At 41.7% G+C, this 24,860-nt stretch overlaps 1 protein-coding gene across 1 annotated transcript; it reads right to left on the bottom strand.

Moving 5' to 3' along the window:
• Positions 1-8,415: 8,415 nt before the first annotated feature.
• Positions 8,416-15,160, bottom strand: hoxc1a (homeobox C1a). The gene is made up of 2 exons (XM_028035165.1): positions 14,283-15,160; positions 8,416-9,157 (listed from the first exon to the last, which is right to left on the bottom strand). The coding sequence occupies exons 1-2, from the start codon at positions 14,818-14,820 to the stop codon at positions 8,820-8,822; spliced, it is 876 nt and encodes a 291-aa protein (XP_027890966.1). The 5' UTR covers positions 14,821-15,160; the 3' UTR covers positions 8,416-8,819.
• Positions 15,161-24,860: the final 9,700 nt, after the last annotated feature.

Here is a 24,860-nt window from a genome sequence, read left to right as displayed (position 1 = left end):
GTTTATTAGGATCATTTCCAAACTTCTAGAAGACCTGGAAAAGCCTGAAAAAACTTAAATTTGATTTGCCAGCATCAGCCAAGGCAACATTATCACAGGGAAAGCTAAATGTTTCACATGCAAAAGAATAACTAAAAACATAGTAATGGTATCTTGTAAAAATGCAAAAATGTATCTTGCAGATACAAGATACAAACTTGTATCTGCCGACAACAAGTTTGCACTTGACATACTTCTCAGTCATCAAGTGTGACTCCACAACCCTTCAATGGTGGAGTAAACCTTAGAGTTCATTGTCAGGGTTCATCCAGTGGCATCAAAAATAGTATGTTCCTATGCTTTTCTAAGTTTAGTAGTTGTTTAGAAATGATCCTGGCAGACTCACAAACAGTCGATTTGGTATGCGCATACAGACGACATCTTCCATTAATGTGATTTTGTGAAGTAACGTATTTGATATTAAGCTCAGAAAATGTCTCCTGTCAAAGTGTGAATGCTTGGTATTTGGTGTTATTTTAAAGATTCTCACTGCATAAAAATCCATTGCCTTCATTAGCATCGCATGGCTTTGTCTTGTGGCTTATCTTTCAAGTGCAGAATCAGCAATCTTGAAAAGGGCTTATTGTGTTTTTTTTCCCCTCTCCCTTTTCTCTCTAAATTATGCTTGTCTGCAACATTTCAAAGGTCAGTCTAAACAAGTCAGTAAACAGAGGTCACAAAGACAAGGGTACCTAAGAGAGGTTGCGCTTCTTAAAGTCGTGCTTCTGTGTATGACGCTCTGCCATGCCACTCAAGCCCACAGAAACTGATGTCTGTTAAAATGGAGATCTTCTCCATCACAACCTTGACACAGCTTCACCTCTGTGTGCCCTCTCCTCTTCTCTCTTCCCTCCTCCCATCCTCGTGGCACCTTTCACTGACTCCAAAGCCCCACCCTGCCTCACAATCCCACCTCCACACCCCCAAGAGCAAATTTCCCTCTGCAGCCAGAAGTGCTGAGTGCTGCTGTTTGCTGAGTACACAGAAATTCGCTGAGGCTGTAAGCTGTCCCCAAACATCTGCTCCCTGGAGTGGAGGCAAGAGAGGAGGCAAGGACCGGACTGGTGCGCATGCCGCTGGGAGGAGAGGAGAGGAAGAGAGAGGAGAGGGGGGTCTGTTACACTATGTTATGTATGGCTTCATGTGTGCACGAGCGCATGTGCACACACATATTTGTGTGTGAGTAAACAATCATTCAAATAGGTGCTTTGTCTCCTTTTGAGCGCTTTATTAGTAGCACCTCGGAAACAAAACACATATTTGTGTAATTGTACACACAGGGCACCCAACTGGGTATTTGCACACACTCACGCAGACAGGTGCACCGCATTTCAACTTTCTTGATGCACAAATTGTTTGGTAGTCAAATATGTGAACGAGAGCGATCAGAAAGACTAATAGTGCGTGAAAGTTCTTGCAAATGAAGAAAAAACAGTAAAATCAGACGAGCAGAAAAAAACTGAACCAAAAAATAAAAACAAAAAAAATAAATAAAAACACATGGAGAGCATTCAAATGATCTATGTCTGTAACAACAACAGATCTATCTGTAAGTGTTTCACATTAAGTTAGAAATGGCTTCGAATGATCAATTGATTTCACTCCCCTGAGCTCTGCCGAGGATATTACATGCATATTATGCATTAAGTTAATTTTGGGTCAACTTCGCATTAATTACAATGAGCTCGGAAACTTCTATGTGTTCATTTAAAACGTAATGGGAGACATTCTGTAAAGGCAGATATGTTTGCTCATTGCTCATGCCAGTCTGCTCTCCTCTGGAGAATTATACCAGCTGCCCACATCAGCTAACTTGCAACAGGATACAGAAAGGGATAGAGGATTGTCAATAGCCCCATTCATCATGCACCAATGCATTACTGGATTTACTTTGATACCTCACTTGTGTGCTTCATGGTCTATCACATCAAGATGCATGCAGAAGGTTTATTTTTTTTATATAAGTAATGATAATCATGTAATTATTTATGGGCTTGTTGTTGATTAGTAAAAATCATTTGGATGAATAGATCTCTGAAGTGGATTTCATCAATAGGAGGAAAAGATGAAAATAAAGTTGGGAAAAATTCTAAGTTATTTAATGCCAGCAATGTTTCTACCTGTAGCAGCAACACTTTTAAATCTGAGTTATTCCTTTTTTCTCCTACTCTCATCTTTTTGTGCTAAGTGCGTGTGTGTGTGTGCGTGTGTGCAGGCATGTGTGTGTGTGTGTCTTACAGCACAGCACAGTTGTCAGTCTCTTGAACCAATCGTACATCTTTAGGGAGGAATTACGGAGGGAGCAGAAATTCATCAGGGTTGCACTCAAGAGCGTTCGAGCGAAATGTCAGGTCTGAGCAAACAACGCAGCTCTTCTTTCATCAGTTAAGACGCAAATGCTGAAGCTGGCGCAGAATGAAATTAGAGCGATGGTTCACCCAGAAGGAATCAACTCTTTTTCTCCAGCCGCCTTCACCCCTGCCTTATGATGCACATATATTTGGTTCCTATTTCTAAGTGAATCTGTTAAAACGGTGATGAAGTAAGGCTGAATTTGAGAAGAAGTCTCACCGCACACCTGCTGCAAACAGCTTTCTGTGCACTTTGGAACCCCGAGGCTCTGGGGCAAAGAAAACATGTCTGCAGAAGAGGATGAAAGATTCAGTAAAAAAATTGACCAACCACACTTCTCAGCAGCAAGAGTGGACATGAGAGGCCATGTTTGTATCTTTAGAATTACAAACATTACCATAAAATTATTATTATCATAGTATCATTAACGTTGTTATCATTATCTTCATCTTCAACATGTTCCAGGTGACTTTAAGGAAAGTGGACATCATTGAAGGTTTTGTTAAACAATCCAATTTAGCCTATTTTGTTTAGAGAAAGGGAGTCATAATGGTTTACGTTTTGCCTAAATGCAAACCTGCAATAAATTAGGTGCAACGCTGCTCGAGTCCTGTGTGAATGCAAAGTTAGAACATTTTGAAAACAACGTACATTTTTAAATCTCAGTCTTGTGACTATCCATCCATCCATCCATCTTCTTCCGCTTATCCGAGGTCGGGTCGCGGGGGTAGCAGCTTCAGAAGGGAGGCCCAGACTTCCCTCTCCCCAGCCACTTCTTCTAGCTCCTCCGGGGGAATCCCGAGGCGTTCCCAGGCCAGCCGAGAGACATAGTCCCTCCAGCGTGTCCTGGGTCTTCCCCGGGGCCTCCTCCCGGTGGGACGTGCCCGGAACACCTCACCAGGGAGGCGTCCAGGAGGCATCCTGACCAGATGCCCAAGCCACCTCAACTGGCTCCTCTCGATGTGAAGGAGCAGCGGCTCTACTCTGAGTCCCTCCCGGATGACTGAGCTTCTCACCCTATCTCTAAGGGAGAGCCCAGCCACCCTACGGAGAAAACCCATTTCGGCCGCTTGTATCCGCGATCTCGTTCTTTCGGTCATGACCCAAAGCTCATGACCATAGATGAGGGTGGAACGTAGATGGACCGGTAAATCGAGAGCTTCGCTTTTTGGCTCAGCTCTCTCTTCACCACGACGGACCGGTACAGCGCCCGCTTGACAGCAGACGCTGCGCCAATCCGCCTGTCGATCTCCCGCTCCCTTCTTCCCCCATTCGTGAACAAGATCCCGAGATACTTAAACTCCTCCACTTGGGGCAGGACACCCCCCCTGACCCGGAGAAGGCACTCTACCCTTTTCCGGCTCAAGACCATGGCCTCGGATTTGGAGGCACTGATCCCCATCCCGGCCGCTTCACACTCGGCTGCGAACCGATCCAGCGAGAGCTGCAGATCACGATCTGATGAAGCCAAAAGGACCACATCGTCTGCAAAAAGTAGAGATGAGATCCTAAGGCCACCAAATCGGATCCTCTCAACACCTTGGCTGCGCCTAGAAATTCTGTCCATGAAAGTGATGAACAGAATCGGTGACAAAGGGCAGCCCTGGCGGAGTCCAACTCTCACCGGAAACGAGTCCGACTTACTGCCGGCAATGCGGACCAGACTCTGACACCGGTCATACAGGGACCTGACAGCCCGTATCAAAGGGCCCGGTACCCCATACTCCCGGAGAACCCCCCACAGGGCTCCCCGAGGGACACGGTCGAACGCCTTCTCCAAGTCCACAAAACACATGTAGACTGGTTGGGCGAACTCCCATGCACCCTCCAGGACCCTGCTGAGGGTGTAGAGCTGGTCCAGTGTTCCACGACCAGGACGAAAACCACACTGCTCTTCCTGAATCCGAGGTTCGACTATCCGACGGACCCTCCTCTCCAGGACCCCTGAATAGACCTTGCCAGGGAGGCTTAAGAGTGTGACCCCTCTATAATTGGAGCACACCCTCCGGTCCCCCTTTTTGAACAGGGGGACCACCACCCCAGTCTGCCAGTCCAGGGGAACTGCCCCCGATGTCCATGCGGGATTGAGGAGGTCTTCGAAGTACTCTGCCCACCGGCCCACAACGTCCCGAGTAGAGGTCAGCAGCACACCATCCCCACTATAAACAGTGTTGGTGCTGCACCGCTTCCCCCCCCTGAGACGCCGGATGGCGGACCAGAATCGCCTCGAAGCCGTGCGGAAGTCTTTCTCCATGGCCTCTCCAAACTCCTCCCACGCCCGAGTTTTTGCCTCGCAAACCGCCCGAGCCGCATGCCGCTTCGCCCGCCGGTACCCATCAGCTGCTTCCGGAGTCCCACAGGCCAAAAAGGCTCGATAGGACTCCTTCTTCAGCCTGACGGCATCCCTCACCAAAGGTGTCCACCAACGGGTTCGAGGGTTGCCGCCGCGACAGGCACCGACAACCTTGCGGCCACAGCTCCGATCGGCCGCCTCGACAATGGAGGCACGGAACACGGTCCACTCAGACTCCATGTCCCCCACCTCCCCCGGGACGTGTTCGAAGTTTTGCCGGAGATGGGAGTTAAAGCTCCGTCTCACAGGGGATTCCGCCAGACGTTCCCAGCAGACCCTCACAACACGTTTGGGCCTGCCAGGTCTGACCGGCTTTCGCCCCCACCACCGGAGCCAACTCACCACCAGGTAGTGGTCAGTGGACAGCTCCGCACCTCTCTTCACCCGAGTGTCCAAGACATACGGCCGCAGATCCGATGAAACGATGACAAAGTCGATCATCGAACTGCGGCCTAGGGTGTCCTGGTGCCAAGTGCACATATGGACACCCTTATGCTTGAACATGGTGTTCGTTATGGACAATCCATGGCGAGCACAGAAGTCCAGCAACAGAACACCGCTCGAGTTCAGGTCGGGTGGGCCGTTCCTCCCAACCACACCCCTCCAGGTCTCACTGTCGTTGCCCACGTGAGCGTTGAAGTCCCCCAGCAGAACAAGGGAGTCCCCAGGAGGAGCACTCTCCAGTACCCCCTCTAAGGACTCCAAAAAGGGTGGGTAATCTGAACTGTCGTTCGGCCCGTAAGCACAAACGACAGTCAGAACCCGTCCCCCCACCCGTAGGCGGAGGGATGCTACCCTCTCGTTCACCGGGGTAAACCCCAACGTACAGGCGCCGAGATGGGGAGCAACAAGTATGCCCACTCCTGCCCGACGTCTCTCTCCCTGGGCAACTCCAGAGTGGAAGTATGTCCAGCCCCTCTCAAGGAGACTGGTTCCAGAACCAGAGCCATGCGTCGAGGTGAGACCGACTATTTCTAGCCGGAACCTCTCGACCTCACGCACTAGCTCCGGCTCCTTCCCCACCAGAGAGGTGACATTCCACGTCCCAAGAGCCAGTTTCTGCAACCGAGGATCGGACCGCCAGGGTCCCCTCCCTTGGCCGCCACCCATCACACAGTGCACCCGACCCCTTTGGCCCCTCCCACGGGTGGTGGGCCCATGGGAGGGGGGGCCCATGTTTCCTCTTCGGGCTGAGCCCGGCCGGGCTCCATGGGTAAAAGCCCGGCCACCAGACGCTCGCCATCGTGCCCCCCCTCCAGGCCTGGCTCCAGAGTGGGGCCCCGGTGACCCGCGTCCGGGCGAGGGAACACCAAGTCCAAGGTTTTCTTTCATCATTGGGGTCTTCGGGCTGCACTTTGTCTGGTCCCTCACCTAGGACCTGTCTGCCTTGGGTGACCCTACCAGGGGCATGAAGCCCCAGACAGCATAGCTCCTAGGATCATTGGGGCACTCAAACCCCTCCACCACGATAAGGTGGCAGCCCATGGAGGAGGTCTTGTGACTAAATCTCCTTTAAGCTTAATTTTTCTTAATTTCATATTTCTGAAATACAATTATTTTGAAAGTTAAAAAATAGTTATGTCCTAACGTTAAAAATTCATGTAGTTTTATTTTAATTTTAAGTTCCATCCATCCATCCATCCATTGTCTGTTCACCCTTGTCCCTAATGGGGTCGGGAGGGTTGCTGGTGCCTATCTCCAGCTACGTTCCGGGCGAGAGGCGGGGAACACCCTGGACAGGTCGCCAGTCTGTCGCAGGGCAACACAGAGACATACAGGACAAACAACCATGCACACACACACTCACACCTAGGGAGAATTTAGAGAAACCAATTGACCTGACAGTCATGTTTTTGGACTGTGGGAGGAAGCCGGAGTACCCGGAGAGAACCCACACATGCACAGGGAGAACATGCAAACTCCATGCAGAAAGACCCCGGCCGGGAATCGAACCCAGGACCTTCTTGCTGCAAGGCAACAGTGCTACCAACTGCGCCACTGTGCAGCCTCAATTTTAAGCTGTTAAATATATATAATGTTAGTGTCTGTTCTAAACTAGATGTTGTAATAATTTATTTTAATAACAATGCTTTGTTTTTTTTTTTACAAATGACAAATGTTTTTGTGAATTTTGTAATCATAAAAAACCCACTTTGAGGTAATCTTATATGTAAAATGTGCCATTTAAATAAACACTTACTTCCTCTTTAACTGTTAAAAATCATTTAGGTGGTAATGGCAAGTAGTAAGTGTATATTAAATCAGTATTAATACATTTTATTAGTGCCGAATCCTATTTAGAGTTCCAACCTGAAATGTTTTAACTATGTCTTTGAAACTAGTTCAGTGAGTTATATTTAGAAAACCAAACACGTTAAGATAGTATTTTATCCAGTTTATAAAATGAGCCAGGTGTAATTTTTTTTTGGCCTATTAGCAATATAGGGCAAAAAAATTAGGTTAGTAGTAGGTGGAGAAAATGCATCATCTAGGTTAGTTCGGAATTATAATATGAACAATTATCATAAGGGCTGGTCCTTCTGCTATTCAGCTCCATGAAATATTGTTGTGTTGCACATAGAGACCAATATATCAGAACAAAGGAGCTGGGAGTCACTTGCTGAAAGAAGTTGAATGAAAGAAAAAAATCTCAGACTCTGAGGTCATCCAAAGTAATGGAGCATCTTTCGTTTCTGGAGCTACTGACCGGGTCAGTGTTGTCCCGAGGCAAGACAAGGGTCAGGAGGTGAGAGTTGAACTCTGGTGTGACTGCATACATTTGCTTGGCCTTGCAGCCCCCTGCATGTGTCCACCAAAACAATATGTGACCAGAATCATTCATTAAATAACCTGGAAAAGTTTAAAAATAAATCTTTTATTCATTTTATGCCAGTTGATTCCAAACCAGTCTCCACTGCTCTCTTGTGATTCATTTAGGATTTAGCAGCAATAATATCCAGTGCAAAGACGCTAATTGAAAGCTAATCAAAATATACCCTCGCAGAGAATTAATGTGGATGACGGCTCATAGCTTGATATTATGAAAGACATTAACATGAATGAAACAAATTGTGAAAGCAGGAGCACAACAGTGTTTAAGGACCGTGTTTACAGTCATTTACTTTGCATGAGATGAGACGTGAATCTGGGAGGAGTATTGAGCTGCGGGAAGTACTGGTAGCAGTGCAGTTTATTGGTCGATCCGCAAACCAGCAGTGGCATTCTTTTTTTTTTTTTTTTTATTGTCTGTTTCTCCCGCATGAGCTTTCAAGTCCAAATTATCATTTTCTGATGCATGTGCAGAGGCGATAAAGAGCGGAACAGCTCCCGATCGGGACGTTCTGCGCGTTCCATTAACATGCAGTTACAGATGCGTGCAAAAGCTCCCTAGATTAGAGCCTCCAATGAATGGATCACAATGGATCGATACGTTAATACTGAGTGCGGTCGATAAATCTCTCCTCCAATTATTGCATTTTAATCTTGCGTGGACGCAGGATAATGAAAATATTAAGCAGCAAAAACAAGTTTTGCGAGTCTAACACAGTACACAGGTAAATTATCTGCAAACAAACAAACAAACAAACATATATATATATATATATATATATATATATATATATATATATATATATATATATATATATATATATATATATATAATGCTTGTATCTATACGAAAAACCTGGTTCCTGCAGATTAAAACAGGCCATGCTCGAGTAAAATCAACTCCTGGTAAATGGTCCAAAATAATCAAATAGCCTCCCAAGGATTTCCACGGTCAATTAAAGAAGTTTGTATCTTCGTTTACATTGTGAACACTGGAGCGCAATGGAATGGCATTCATTTTAATATTCAAATCAGAGTTTCAAGTCTAAAGCCGGGGCGAATGACAAATCGTTTTCACCCGTTCTTGCGTGGAGGGAGCCTGCCATCGCGCTTCTCGTGAGTGCAGCATCCATCGTCGTAAACAAATAAAGGTGACGCCTGATTGCAAACGATGCAAACACGAATCAAAACATCTGCTGGCTGGCTGGAGCCGTCGCTCTCTAACGCTCGGGTACGGTTCAGAAGTTCAGGGACAGGTGCAGTTGTCCTGGCCGGGCCCGTCCTGCAGAGGAAGCCGGGCGTCCAAGATCAGCCCGTCCCGCCGCTGTTTCTTCTGCTTCATGCGTCTGTTTTGGAACCAAACTTTCACCTGCGTTTCACTGAGCCGCAAGGTGCCGGCCACCTCCACCCGCCTGGCCCGCGTCAGATACTTGTTGAAGTGAAACTCTTTCTCCAGCTCGGTCAGCTGCCTGGTGCTGAAGCTGGTCCTTGCGGCTCCGCTCACGGCTTTGCGGTCAGCCGGGCTGCCGACCTCCTCCACGCAGAGGCCCTCACTGAAGCCACTACAGGTCATGTGCATCCTGCCTGGGAACAGAGGGCATTAAAACGGTCGTCAGCACGATCAATGAGGGGAAACACAAAAGAAGCAGAAAAGAAAAAATAATTAAATTATGCATGCACACACTTGAAAAGTGGAAATCAATACTTTTAAAACTTCACAAAAATGAATGAAAATCTAAAAACAATAATAAAAAACTACAACTTAATTCTCTGGGAATAGTAAACATCGAATAAATAATCAAAGGATTAACTGATAGTGGGTGGTGGTGGGAGCAGCTTTCAACAGGCTTTAGAATATATGAAACTGATTTGCGGCGCTGGCTCAGAGCCAGCTTGTTTCCACACTTTGAGCCATAATTCTGTCTGTATGACAAAGATGTATTTCAGAGAACTATCAACTTTAAACACAGCCCACAGGCAAATCACAAACTATTTCTGGGGCCGTAAAAACACGTGATAAGAAACTTGCAAAGCGAAAGGAACAGTAAGAGAAAGATCAGAGTCGGAGGGTTCACAAGTGAAGTTTGAAAATCCGAGAACTTTGAATGGACAGTGCTGTTTACTGCAAGGCTATTAGCATCATATATTAATAGATCATCCCATTGTGCAGGAAAGCTGCACTGCATTGGAAATTGGGTGATTCACATAACTGTGTTGCATTAACAGTCCATTAACTGTATTCATCTGAATCATTTGTTATTTGCCTTTGGGTGATTTTTTTTTCTGTGTCAATGACAGTTTAACAGTTTACAAATCTGCTCAAATGCTGCATAATGACAAATGCCCCCTCTTTTTTTGTGTCCTCTGAGGTTTCTGGGTTACACATTAAAGTATCATCTGTGCTACTTATCTGCAATGAATGACAAGGACCGCAGCTATATCTTGATTTTTCACTGCTGACACTGTGGCTTGTCATCAGTGTGTCTTTTGCCTCTGAGAAAATGCTGCTGCTGCTGCATAATGGAGCCAGGTGTGGAGTAATTCCTCCCACCACATTTCATTGAGGGGAAGGTTAACAGGCCTCCAGCCACTTGCAATAGCACAGCAGATGGAAAGGTCAGTTATGGGATAAATGTCAACATCTGTGTTTTTTTAAAAAAAAAATAAAACAACCCAAAAAACCGAATGGGATGATAACCAAGTTGCACTAGGAGGCAGTGAGCGTGAGTGACCGATACACAGACGCCGTTAGTAATTAAGAGCCTAAACTTTCAAAAGTGCAAATCGCATGCACATTCTGATTAATGGCTGCAAAGATAATAGAATTTATGCCAGCCAGAAGGCATAAAAGAATCAAACTAAATATTTGAGGAATGACTTGCATGCTTAAAAATAGCCAACCAGCAAAGAGAATGGAAGGTCCCTTCTCAAGCTAAGGAGAGCAAAAAAGAAAAGGGGGAGAGATCAATACACATTGCCTCAGTCATCTGGGCATCCAGCCCACAGTAATTCAGGTGCTGTCAAGGCATAATTGAAGAATGACGCACAGGGAGTATATACACCAAGCCAGGAGATCAGGTTACAGCAGGTCTGTGGAGACCTTTCAGCATGGAAGGATATATTCAAGACTATCTTTTGTGCCAAAAACCGATGCAACCTCTAAAGGAAAGCACACTTTCACTAATGATTTTTTTACAAGTTACATGGCGGTGCTAATGAGCTACTCCTACAGATCAGCTCCATCAGAGAGATGCAGAAAGAGGGCAGAGATACCAGCAAAGCTACAAAAACAGTCGTCTTTTTTGTGTGGGTGTTTGACAGAAAATGATTTTTTTCCAAGTGCACAGACTTGGTGAAGAAGAGCAGCTCTTATGATGGAAAGATAGAGGGACTTTCAGGCCAGAACATGATCTGGTTGACAAATGAAATCATAAAGGTTTATTGTCAAAAATCAAATATTTGGGATATTCAAGTGGACATAAATCTAACTCAAGTTTTCTTAGTATACTAATTTTAGGCTTGTACGACAATTTAACAGTGTTTAAATCACATGTTCTCCAAATCGAACTTTTAAAGCACCACATAGATGATCTTCAGATGATTTCCATAAGTTTCGATTTAAAGATGATCACTTTCTATATATTCTCCTTCGTTGTCACAAGAGAGAAGCCAGTTGTCCAAAAGTGATAGAAGTTTTGTTGAGGCTGTTTTTGATATCACCATGCTTTTGTTTAATAAGCTTATAAGCAACCTTTATACTTCTACTTGTGACAATTGGGATCAAAAGTCACTGAAAACTTAATTTTGTGTGTTTTAGCCTAAAAAAAATCACAAGTTATTGGTCAAGTTATATTTTTAATTAGCATGTGCACAGAAACATTTATATGTGATTTGAAGCACATTTTAAACACACCAAAATAAATATTTATGTGTGTTTGAAGCAAAATTAGAACATTTACACTATAATCAAGGCTTGTCAACGGTATAAGGAATCTACTCCCCCATTTTGGGCCCCCTGGTCAGCAGGGGTCCGCAAGAGAAAATAGATCTGAAAACAAAAACAGTGTAGTTCTGTAAATCTTTAAAATGTTTTACTGTTGTTTTTTTTTAAAGAATTACAATTTTTCAAAGTTTAAAATTGAAATTTATGTAGGGTTTTAACAAAAATGACAACCTTGATTGATGGGCTTATGCAGAATAAAAAAAAATATTTGCAGATTTCCAGTAACTGTCATAATTCAATTTCCAGTTAAATAATTTCTGCTGATTTTACCTCTTCCATATTTAGATTTCAGTGGAACTGCAAACTAATCAAAAAATAATAATAAATAGCTGGTACCACCACCTTCCTGACTTTGTGTTCATTATGTTGTTTTGACTCAGAGGCTAAAAGTTCAGCAATAAAAGATGAGTATCATATATTTATATATATATATATATATTTATCGACTCAATGCTTGTTCAAATCAAATGGGGTCAATGATTTTCGCCGGAGTTATTTTGTGTCTCAGAGGCAAAATGTTGTGAAAAACCGGGATTGTCACAGTTTTAATAAGGATTTTCCAAAAGTGAAAAATATTTAGATTAATATCAGTGAAAAGCTCAAAATGTAAAAAGCACAATATAATCAGAGCCAGCCCAAGGCATAAGCACTCTAAGATAAAATCTCAAGCCAATATGGATTACTAAAGATGCTGCACCTCTAACACAAATAACAGACCTTTAAAATTACAATTTTCAGCACATAATTGTGGGATAAAATTTTATAGAATTTAAAATTTTCGCAATCTAAACTTTAAGCTTTACATTTCTTTAGTTTTTTGTTTTTTTTGTTTAAATCAGGCACATATGCAAGTTGAGATCTTATTCAGGGAAACATTCCTAGTTTCAAAGTTATTTACAATTCATAATTCTAGTTTAATTGTTGCTGCTGCTTGTGTCTGTTGTGTAGTAAGAGTCGGTGGTGGTTTCAAGTAATGAAACTGCAAACTAATTAATATATAACCAAAAAATGAGTATTTACTTCCTGACATTTTTTTTTGTTGCATATAACAGCCAGTAATAATTACATAAAATGTTTTGTGGATAAGATGCTAAATGACTAAAATCCCTTTTGATTCGTGTCGATTGGAAGTTGAAAGTTTTGAATTTTACACCAAAATCAGAACTGGCGCAAAGCAAGAGCGAAGTAATCGATTGGGCACAAAATATAGATTCTGAAACTTAGAATTTGTACTTGTGTTTAAAAGAACATTAAACATTATTTAAAATTCTTTACAACATGGCATTTATGTGACTTTAAAGATTTACTATACTGAAAAATGTTCAAGCAGGAGTCATGCTCAGAAAAATCATCCAAGTTTTGACATTCATTCAAAGAGTCAGAATTTAATCTGACTAGTTTAGCATTTTCTGCAGTTTGATTCATGTTTTGTGCACATTGTGACTGCAAAGAAATTAATTAAGAAATAACAATTAATGCCCTCTTTCTGACTCTTCTTGGTCTTCATTGAAATGATCTACTTCCAATAACTGCAGCATAGATCAAATGATTAGTGCACCTTTTAATAGATATTGTAAATTGAGACCCACAATTTAAAATCTGCTTCGGGGCCCATAAAATCTTGGTCCGACTCTATCCATAGTAATTCATAAAGTCCAACATCAACTGCTTTACTCCCTAAGTTATAAATTTAGAGCTCGCAACAAAGATTATGATTAGATACGTTTTGTGGTTGTTTTTATTTTTTTATTATTTCAAATGTAAATGTTATGCATTTCTTTTCAGAAGAGTTCTAAAGTTCTTTGCTGAGCATCAGGGTTGCAGCAGAAAGAGACCACCACTGGTGTAAATATCCCTTCAAGGTAAAATTTATAACACCCCAACCCAGGTACAGTGTCCAGTCAGTCAAGTGACACTATTGATCAGGTGAATGATCTATATGAGATCCCATCACTCACACAAATTTCAGGCATTTCTTCACATTAGTACCTGATTGGATATTTCTAAGGCCAGGGTGGGGGGGGGGTATATGTATTCTTCTTCGGGCTCTCTGCCCAGAACTCATCAGTCAATGAAATGATGATCTGTGACAGCAATTATGTTAAAAAGGTGGACACATGTAAAGGTGCTTCAAACTGAAATCAATACACAAGGGCTTTCATTATAAACAGACAACTAATCAATACTTGGGGAGCAATCCAGCTTACAAGAGTAAGTTTTACTCAACTTCCTGTGAATCTGGACAGGCAGTGGTGTGTTGCATTATTCAAAGTCTGCTGGTTAGTAAGAGCCGGGGTAAATAATTTATCACCTTCTCTGGGCTGAATGTACACTGTGGCTGAGCAGGCCCTTTCTCTGTCTCTCGCCCTCCCTCTTTCTGTACAGTCTGCTGTGTGGAGCAGGAGGTGGAGCAAAGCAATGAATAACCTCACATGCAACCGTTAAGGAAATCGTAACTGACTAACCATGCGCATATTCAAATGTATCCTGAACAGTTACTGCTGGCACTTTGAACGTGTTAGTTTTCATTTTTTGTTGTTTTCGAGAGAAATTCGTTTGGGTGCGTCACGTCAGACGTGTCTCACGCTTTTTATTTCAGGATTAAAACTTTGGCAAAATGTTCTCAACTACCAGTGAAAGTTGTCATATGTATGGAAGAATGAAACTATAAACGCGCGCAGTGATCTCTTAGAAAAAAAAACTTACTTGTTCGATGTTGACTTCTTTTCACCCTCATCCACTCAAAAGTTTTGCTCCTGTTGTCCATAGCAGCTCCACTACAGTCCAAACGTCCCACCGCGGCTCCAGAGTTAAAAGAGGAGCCAAGTTCTTCTGCAAGTGACCCAAAGTAGCAGTGATGCGTCTCGGCGATCGACCCCTTTGCCACGCACCTCCAGGTGACGCGGGAGGAGTGCGGGGAGGCCGGTGTAGGGAGGCTCTCTGGCGCCCCACATTGTGGTGGGAGAAGAAGGGGGGGAGCACTGCTGTCCAAAGGGGCGCACAGAGGCAAATAAAATCCAGGAGCTGCGTCCACCTCGAGTTCAGGATTAGACCTGCCGCCCGGGTCCAGCACCGTGACCTCTTTTGCAAAGAGCCGAGGGCTGCGTTCCCCTCCTGATAGGATGTCATTATCACCTTTCCCCTGCATAATCATTGGACGGGAGTGCAGTTCATGCCCGGCCTCTCTTGCATCCAGAGCCACACGGTCAGGCGGCTGGACGGGGCGTGCAGGGAGCGAGGACATTCCTCAGAGGAGAACCATGCGGTCCCCCCTGATTGATGGAGATGACGTGCCCTCTCATTCTCGGCCAATAGCCGGACATCTCTGTCATCAGGGGAAGACGACGCTGAAACCGGCCGAGCGAGCAGAAAGCTGCGCACGACCTGAAAGGACAATAAGCGAACACGAAGGGGCCTTCACAAACCCCTCACCTGTCCGGACAGGTAGGAGGTGACGCCATCAACAGTCAGCATTCAGATCAAGTTGTGCTTCAGACCAAATCTTTGTAGAAAAAAAAAAAAAAAGGAAGATTATCTATCAAGGCAACAATAATAAAAAAAAAAAAGCCGTTTCCCCCCTCAAAGCTAAATTAGCATGATATAAGACCACATTGAAGCTGCTAATGGATTATGTAAATGCGCTACCTCTTTTTGGAAAAAGAACAAAAAAGGAAGAACAAAAAAGAAAAAAAAAACGAGAGGAAAAAAAAAACTATACGATGGCTCTGTTCGGAAAAATCTCCTGGGTGAAATGTGAAAGGAACATGTAATGGGTTCAGAGGTCAGGCAACTGGTATTTTAAAAGTTCAAGAGCAGCAAAATATTTATTTATGGAATAATAATAATAATAATAATAATAATAATAATAATAATAATAATAATAATAAACACTTTCAACAGGGAATAATAAATAATTAAAGGCTTTCAGTGATAAAAATTTTGGAACATCGCTATATATTATATAAAAATAGGATCACTGGGCTGACATTAAATGTTAAAAATTAGTTATAATATAATATAATATAATATAATATAATGTAATATATACAGTACATAAGACATGATGAGCAGCTATTGGATGGAACAGAAATACAAGTGAAAGAGTTTCAAAGTGCAACTCTGACCTACTTTCAAGTCAGTATAAATCAATCAATTGAATGGAAGTAACAATATTCCTAAAACATACAAAATATTTTTTAGAAATATGCTAAAAGTGTATTTATATTAGTATTTAGAAAATATATATATTTTGAGCATTTTAAACATTTTGGAACTTTCATTCCCCTCAACCATTCAACCTTTTAAAATGTTTGTTCGTTAGCAGGTTTGATTTAAGTTTGGCTGTTTTCAGCCATGCCTCGCATGACTGCTAAGAGGTAAGTAAACAAAAATCTTGCTTGTAATCTGTATTGACTTATTCAATTCAGCCGTTCTTGAGATGTATTTGCAAAGACGTTCAAATGAACATGTTAAATATTCTACCTATTAATAAATAGTGTCAATTGTAAAATTAGAAATTATAATCAATAATAATAATAATAATAATAATAATAATAATAATAATAATAATTCGGACCACTAACAAATTTCCTATTTCGGAGCATTTTATCCAAAATTCTTTAACCTTAGTCTTATTTCCTTTATATATATATATATGTACACACACGCATTTTTAAAAATCTTTGAATATTTTCCATGTATTTTAAGTTCGTAGTAATTACAAAATAATTCAGCGTAATGAACAACTCCTAACCGCACTCTTACAACGCAGAAATATGGTCTCAGCTGTGGGAGTTAATGGGATTCTACAGGCAGCGATGTGCTGAATGACTGAGTGCAATATATCCCCCTCTCTCCGTGCATTTGCATGGCGCGCGGATCCATCTTCGTGTCAGCTCGGAGGTTACCCAGGGTTCACGCGCTCGCTTGTTTCTCTCCTCCGCACTCAATAAATAAATCTCTGCAGCTTTCTGTTTACCGCCTGAATATAAATTTGTTTGCAGTCGATCGAAGACCTGTGCGGAGGTATTAGAAATTGTATTTCTGTAATGGCTTTCAGCAGAGGGAGGAGTGGGTGGGAAGAGGTTACAGAAAGAGAGTGGGGGCAGGGGTGAAGGGGGGTAGGGGGGTGAGGGAGGGGAAATATAAAAACAAGTGCAAGCAACCTCTTTTTTTTTTCTACTTTAAAAAATGGCAGCAGCCTCATTCTGTTATGCCCCCTTTATGCCCCAGATTACATTTAAAACAACATGCTTATATCATAGTACAATAAAGGCAATCGATTTACATTCCTGTCACATATTTGTTTTGCAAATTTGAGGTTTTGCTTTTACATAAGTAGCACATTTTGTTCAATAACACATCTTTAGCTGATATTTTGGAACTGCTTCCCACCAGAAGCAAGTTATTGTCATTAAATTAGTGCATTCTTTTTATTCTGCATGAAACAACCACTTAGGCAAACAATATTTAAAAAAATATATATTTTTTGATCTTTACAGAAGGAATCTCCATCCTTATTACAGCGGCGCCTTTATAAGGGATGGCCAGGAGGGTGCTCACATGGCAATCATGTTGTGGCAGAACCGAAATTATAATAAAACAACATTTTGGACGTTTTTATATGTTGATCCAGCAGAACCTTTTTTTCAATAAAAAAAAATAAAAAATGAACGAACCTCGACAAACAACATATTTCTAGTTTCATGTTTTCGCCATACACCAGAAGTGGACTGATCTGGTATTGGGACGTGCATCAAGAATATTTGACCTAAAAATAGCCTGATATAGTTTGTGGATTAGAAATTAAATAGAGGTGTTCAGAAAAAAAAGAAAGAGAGAAAGAAATAAGGTAAGAGAGAATGAAAGAACTGTAAAAGGACAAAATAGAAATAAAGTAATAAAATAAAAAAAGGAAATAAAGAAAAGAAGATATAGAGAAATACAATATAATTAAACGAATTAATTAGCAAAATGCACCCCAATGAAGCTCTCTGTCCTAAACTGGAAAAGTATTATAAATAATACGCATCCATCCAATTTATACTGGTGTCCATTAATCCCACCCTAACTAAAATCACCACAGCCCGCCCATTCCTCGGTGCCACTGTTGACTGCAGGTGAGGTGAACATGGCAGCTCCTGGTGTCTTTGTCAGGATGCTGGACGAGCGAGAAGATATTGACTGACACTAATTTGTTTTGTGTCCATGGTCTGATGTGTGTCAATAGGGAGTCAAGGTCCTGGGATCAGCCCGGCCGTGCTTGGATTAGCTCCTCAGCTTGGCCTGAACCCTGCTGACATTATGATGCTGTGGCCACTGTTGACACAGACCTGTGCAATAACGTTGAGACTCATCATGTGTCAGGCCTCGACCCTTATAAAACCCAGATTTAACCCGGTAGCGGTCCAGACTTGTAAATGGAGGCACTGCAGCTTAAACGCAAAGAAGATGACCGACATCAGTCCCTGGGTTTATGGAGCGAAGGCTCATCTGGCGTTCTGATAGAGCTGTAATACAGTGAAAGGACAAAAAGACACAGTGCAGGTGAAAACAGTGAAACGGGAGACAAAGGCTGAGGGCTGATGGAAGTGAACCACATTGACCCATTGAAAGATGGCTGTGTGATTGATAGGGCGCGTCTGCTTTCTTCAAGTATTGACATTTTTGAAAAATTGTGATGTCAAATGAAAGGTTCAGCTTCGCCCACACACAGTCCTGGGAATATCACTCCAAAAACAAAGGAAATTAATCCACTCACAGCAGGAAATTCTAATAATTGTCTTTGCTCCATCGTCGAATCATATGAAATCTGTCACAGCACACGTGGCTCCATCGTAAATCCAATTCAACTACTCTGCAAATGGCAAGGGGCATCGCAGACAAAGGCGTTGTGCACGCGAGGCTCAGCAGTGAGACGATGAAGCAGTGCCTCTCTAATACCGGGACCCTTCCACAGCAGCCTGCCGAATATACGCGCTGCAGCTCCAGTGAGCCAAGAGGCTCGGAGTCGGCACAATCCCAAACATCATGACAACAAGTCATCAGTCATCTTCCCCCTGAGCTGCTGTGCACACTTGTGTGTTTCCGGCGTTCTTACTGTGGGAAATGAGCAGGGTTAAACATGAAACAGGAGGAAATGCTCATCACTGCAGCTCACTGTGCAATATTCTCCCTCAGACGGCACAGTGTTAGCTGCAGGGAAAGACAAGGAGTTGTTTTTAATATTATTCTTCTTGCTTAAACATCCCCTGCTTGTTCGCCATGCAGATCAGCTGTCTGCTGTGCTTACTAATCATGGTTAATAAAAAAAACGACTGATGGAGAGACGGCGCAGGATGGGTGTACAAAGAATCTTCAAACAGAAGCTATACACAAGAAAGAAGACTTAGTTTGATAATCTTTTAGAACTTTTATGGCTACATGCTGTTTATAGAAAACAACAAATCATCTGTGTCAGTTTGTTCCTGCTTGGCACCAAAGCTGCATGGTGTTTACAAGCTAAACCCCACACATATTGCTTAAGAGCTCTGCAGCTCCTACAGAGGGATTTTTGTGCATCATTTAATCCAAAACTGAGCCTCGCATTTCCAGTCTCTTCGCAATCCAAAGTAAAATTAATGTTTTGCAGCACAGCATGAATTTAATAAAACACAACTCTGTAAAACAACTGTTTTAACACCAGTGCCATTTATTAAAGGCAGCATAAAGAAAGAGGTGTTATGTGCAATGTCTTATGTTTAAGTTTGCACGCAATTAGCTTTATTTCCTCTGTGTCCACTGTCCCAAAGAACCCCATGCTGCACATTAATAATAACAACAATCGCCGCAAAACTCATCAAATTTTTATTTCCTAAAACACTTGTTTTTCTTTATCGCTGTCCAATTTGTAGACGAGTTTTACGTGCTAACTCTTTGTGGTACAGCTTGCTGGGCTTGTGGTTTTGATGAAGGTAATAAAACATTTATTGGACTGTAAAGCAGAATTATTACACTTTTAAAGGATATAATTTCACATTTTACATTATAAATAATCCACTTGTATGAACAAATGTGTACTAAACTGTCGGTTTATTAGGTACAATTGGGGAAACTAATGCAATCTTATCTAACAGTGCAATAAATCCTGCCCTATAAAGAGGCCGTTGTGTTAAAAACAGTTTCAGAGAAATGTTGAGTCAAGTGTGTGATTCTTATTTTGAATGTTGTCAATTTTTCAGCTGTTAAACAGGCTTAGTTTATCATTTCGAGTGCAAAAAGATGGTTAAAATGTTTACTAAGTAAATAAATAATAAGTGAAGTCTAGAACAATAGGAAGGAGATTTGCTTTATTAGATTTAATAATTTCAACTCACTGGTGTATTTAATACTCTTGCATATTATTGCATATAGTGCAATACTTTTGCTCTCACAACAGCACTGGAGCCACAAAAGCTCAGCGACTCAACTTTTAGGAAGTAGAATGTTTAAACATTATGACTCTCCTTTTGACAACATGCTAAAATATTGTGGTTTACAGACTTACTGACAAAATTAATTGATGTAATTGATTGATAGCCAGTATCTGGAGCTTCATGCAGTCTGTGCAAAACTATCATATATTTGTATATCTTATTTCTTATAAAAAACACAATCCCAAAATCCAAAATGAGAATGTTTTTTTCCACTTGTACAACATAATAATATGTACTGTATGATATCAATAAATTAATTTAAAAAATATAGAAAACGAATCTATACTTGTTCAGTTATACATTTTGCAGTGATAGGGTCCTATTTTCAGATGAAAGGGAACTTACCATTTTATTTAGAAATTGTGGAATCAAAGTCTAGAGGGAGAGAGAGGAGTGAGATAAACCAAGCTGCTTGATGTCCAGTGTGAAGTTTCCATAATCAGTGATGGTTTGAGGCACTCTGTCATTTGCTAGTGTTGGTCCAAAGTCAAAACAACCTTCTGTTAGAAAATTTTAGAGCATTTTTTGCTTCCCTCTGCTGACAAGCATATGGAAATGTGAATTTTGTTTCACGGTGTCCACATAATCCAAAATGACCCATACCTGCTGCTGACCATAGTATCACTGCATTTCATTAGATATAAAACCTCTCTGACCCCCCAGAGAAGATATTGAGTTTGTTAATAACTCCTTATTATTAACAATTAACATGGAGTTACTATTATTTCTTATGTAGTTATTATTAGAGACACCAGACTCCTAATGTATGTGCACTACTATGAAAGCATTCTGGTCTTCTCAAAAATATAATCAAGACCACAAGTTGATCACCTTAATGTCATACTGCAGTGACAGAATTCATGCAAAATGATAATCAAACAAGCATGGAGTGTGTGTACTGTTCAGCACATGGACACAAATGTCCGCATTAGAAGTCTTGCCCTTTATATTTCTTTGCCGTATAAGCCAGACGAAAGTGTGTATCGATCAGATCCTTTGTAATGAAGCCATTGGGATTTGAATATTTCCTGGTTGTTCGATACTAGTCAACATTTGTGACATTTGGCTGACAGCATGTGTTCTCACAAGTGCATTCGTTTTCCCAGAGTTCTTCAGAGGGAAAACTTCTCTCCAGCAGGCGACTTGCTCCGTCCTGCACTGCTTGGCTCCACCAACAGCTGTGACACCTTCATCACCAACTTACCTTTTTATTGTCACCGATCACCCTTAACTGAGAAGCATTTAAAAAGCCATTGATCTTGATAATGCCGGGCCATAATATGACATTAACAGTTGTAGGAGATTCAGGAAGTCAAATTTCCGAGACGGATGAGTCGTAGCAGGTGAGTTATCATCCATCTACCTGAGCGATGCTGGGGCTCCTGTTCCACACGAAGGAGCAGACAAATAAATAAAAGCCATAAAGGTGACACAGGAAATTGGTACTTAACAATCATCTTGAGCAACAAGCACCCTGCGAGACTGGTGGGCAGCAGTAACGGCTGTGGAAGGAAAAGACTGAGAAGGTTAACAGGTCATAAAAAGAACAAAGCCTACTAAAGGGACCACATAAAAGTTGGGGGATTCCCTCCTCTGTAGACATGTCAGCCAGTCAGCTGTGGTCGTGTTTAAGAAAGGGCCACCTCAGCGAATTTAAACAATCTAATAGAAAAATGTACAACCTTGAGTTGCATGCGACATTGAGAGCTGTGTGTAAAGAAACATGCTTACTGTTACCTGCAGCATATTAGCGCTAGGTCACTAGGTCATGTTTTAGTATTTTATTACTCTTAAAATGGTGGTATAAAACAGGAGACATGGAACTGGAGTGTAAAATTCTTAAACGTTTTGTGTGGGCTGATTTGCACATCTTTAACAAATGGAGGTAACGCCCCTGCTGTTTTACAAAATACTACAAAGAAAATACCATAAAGACAAAGAACAATTACATGCTTCCTGTTTCACCATGTTCTTAATCAAAAAGTATCTTTTGAAAGTCAGTAAGTTCTACTTACTTTACTTATTTTGTCTTGACATATGGATATTGGGAGCTTTATGGATGAGAAATGCTGCACCGGGAAACATTTTTAAGGGGTGTGCACACAAACTAATAATTATTTTAACTTTAAGGCATCTTGGTTTAAATTTAGGTTCAACAATACAAAAAACATGGGCAGCAAAGTGTTGTCCAATGAGAGCTGGAGGTAGCCACCAGGACAAGGGGATATAGACAATGGATGGATGATCCTCTCTTTCAACTTTTTAAAACCCAAAATTAATGGTTGTAGGTGCTAAAATATCTGCATGTTTTTTTCTTCTTCTCTGTTCCTAAAATGTTTGTTTAATTTGGTTAAAAGTCAGAATGTGATGATCACTAGTCATTTAAATGCAATGTTTAACTATAATGCAAAAATAAGTAAGGACAAGACAGATATTTCAAATATCTTATTTACATACATAAATACAGAGTATTTTTATTGGTTTCTCTATAGTTGGATTGTGCCTAACTGGCTCATAATTGGATAAAATTGCTCTGCCTGAAATGAAACCTTTATTTCTGTGACTAACACAGCTGGTTTTGTTTTTATTCTTTATTTCTTTTATCCTGTGGGATTTGATTAAAACTGTCCTCATATATACTGAGTTCATGCTACCCAGTTAGGGCCCACAAAACATTTGTCATGACTTTTCCACAAGCTGTTGTGCTATGTTTGGTTTTTTTTACAGTTTCAGAAAATAACATATATAGAAGACCAACTTGGAGCACATGGTTGGAACAGTTTGTCTTGAAGAAGGATGTGCATTCAGTTTAAAACAATTGTGATGTGGGTGTGTCATTTAGATTAATAGGTGATGTAAAGGAGCGCATTTGAATAGTGGTTTCTAACAAAAACATGAAAGTAAATGAAGGTTGAGGTGAAAAAGAACAACCTTAATGATGCTTAGAATTAATAGATTTTGGGGGAAAATCTGTTTACAATCTTTAAGTTTGTATTTTATTTGAACATTTATGGCAAAAATACAGCAAAGCAGAAGACAATGTCATTCTGTAGGAGAAGCCAGTGACCCAGCATTGCTTCTAAAATACCTACTATACGGAAAAATGCATATGCAGCAAAAATTAGAATTGGTTACTGATGCTTGCATCGACTCAGGCCACTAGTGTCACTGTTCATTCATGTCTGTTTATGATCTCGATTTAATGATTGAAATAAGCAGTTTCATACTCAGTTTTCATGCGAGGTTGGACAGATGTTTTGATCCTCAAAATGCTTCTCATGTCCAGAATCAAATCAATTTCACAACAGCTTTGTGCGAGGCAGTAAAAGATTAGTCAAAAATTCTTCTAAAATTAACAATGAACCATAACCAAGGCTGGTTTCATGGTAATCTTCAACAGGCATCATTTATCACCAAATACTACAAGTATTTTGTCGCCAAAGCCAAGAAATCTTCAAAATAGCATGTAGGGCTCATAGGCTTAGCAGGTCTTTGCCTTTGCGAACAGATGTCAAGTCAAGCAGTCGACGGAGTCCAGTGAGTAAGTGGAAAATAATGAGTTTAGATGCTAATGTGTGAACAACCAGCTAACCTAATGTTCAGATGGACATAGAGTGTCCCCCGTCACTCTGGGGCCCTTGAGCGAAGGCTTTCCTTGATCTCTGGGGATCCCCCTTGACCCCGTCCATGGAATTACTGCACACCAGTGTGTGGATCCTCCTGTTTTTAGTGTCTGGAAGGGGAATGTGTTTGGGAAAGGAGGTATAGGGCTTGTTGGGCCTCAGCAGCCACCAGAATCATAAATCAACCTGTATATCTAAGAATTTCAGGAATCTAGCACAGTCTGCTCTGTCTTCCTCATCATGCCTTGCCTTTCTGTCTCTTAGTTAAGTGAGCACATTTCTACAGCGGAACCTTCTCTCTTGTATGGCTTTTATTACTTTCCTCCCATCACCGCCTTTCTATACAGACTTTTTTCATTTGATCTTAAATATTCACCCAGTTGTTGCTCACAGAATAGCTCCCCAGATGTCAACAAAGACCTGCCGCAAACTAGTGCCAAATATTTACCAAATGACAACTGATCCAGGGACTGATAATGAATCAGGAGTCGGAAGTCATTAGATGAGACAGTGGGGATCAGCTTTACCACTCCCAGTTTTGGAGCTGTCAGTGGGCCTCCGTGACAGCTCATTCACAGTAAGGCCACTGATATAAAACTGTCAGCATGGCCGCAATTTGTGTGCAGTTTTGTTTACAATATTTATGCTCAGACTCACATTACACGAGTGTAAGAGAAGGTTAGCTCCTTCATCAGGTACAGTTATTATCTTTGACTTATGAAATCATGGAGACCCTTGAGCATACGTGACCCACATTTTGCCAAATAAAAACACTGTTATCTCATTGGAATTTGGGGGAAAATAAACATTTGATGACAGTTTGCATTTGCGACTCCATACTCTATAAAGGCCCGGCAGATGCCAGTAAACAACTGCACATTGCTCTTTCAGATAATATGTTGTCATTGGCGATTGGGCAGCATTGGTCTCTCGTGGCCCTGTGGCGAGTTGGAAGGGCTTCCACACTACACGGCGAAACATGCCCCCTGAGAGCGAGGCCAGCTCGCACTTGCAGAGCTACAATTTGGCTAGAGAAAGAGAGGAGGGCGGGGAGAGGTAGGGAGGAGGCAGGATGAGATCTTGTCATGGTGCCCAGTGGGTTCTGAGCTTGTGGTTGGAACGCTGGAAAAACCGCCTTGTCTCCGTGATTAATGGAGGGGGAAACTCTGAGGCAGCGGCGCAGGAGAGAGGAAGGATTGTGCAATGTG

Source organism: Xiphophorus couchianus, chromosome 1 (genome assembly GCF_001444195.1).
Source record: "Xiphophorus couchianus chromosome 1, X_couchianus-1.0, whole genome shotgun sequence".
Lineage (NCBI taxonomy): Eukaryota > Metazoa > Chordata > Actinopteri > Cyprinodontiformes > Poeciliidae > Xiphophorus > Xiphophorus couchianus.
Note: the sequence above shows the minus strand (reverse complement) of the source record. Positions and strands in the feature narration are given on the sequence as shown.

Coding starts and splice junctions, on each gene's coding strand:
- hoxc1a (XM_028035165.1), bottom strand. CDS start 14,820: ATGTCCTCGCTCCCTGCACGCCCCGTCCAGCCGCCTGACCGTGTGGCT. Junction 9,158..14,282: donor AAGAAGTCAACATCGAACAA/GTAAGTTTTTTT, acceptor CTCTGTTCCCAG/GCAGGATGCACATGACCTGT.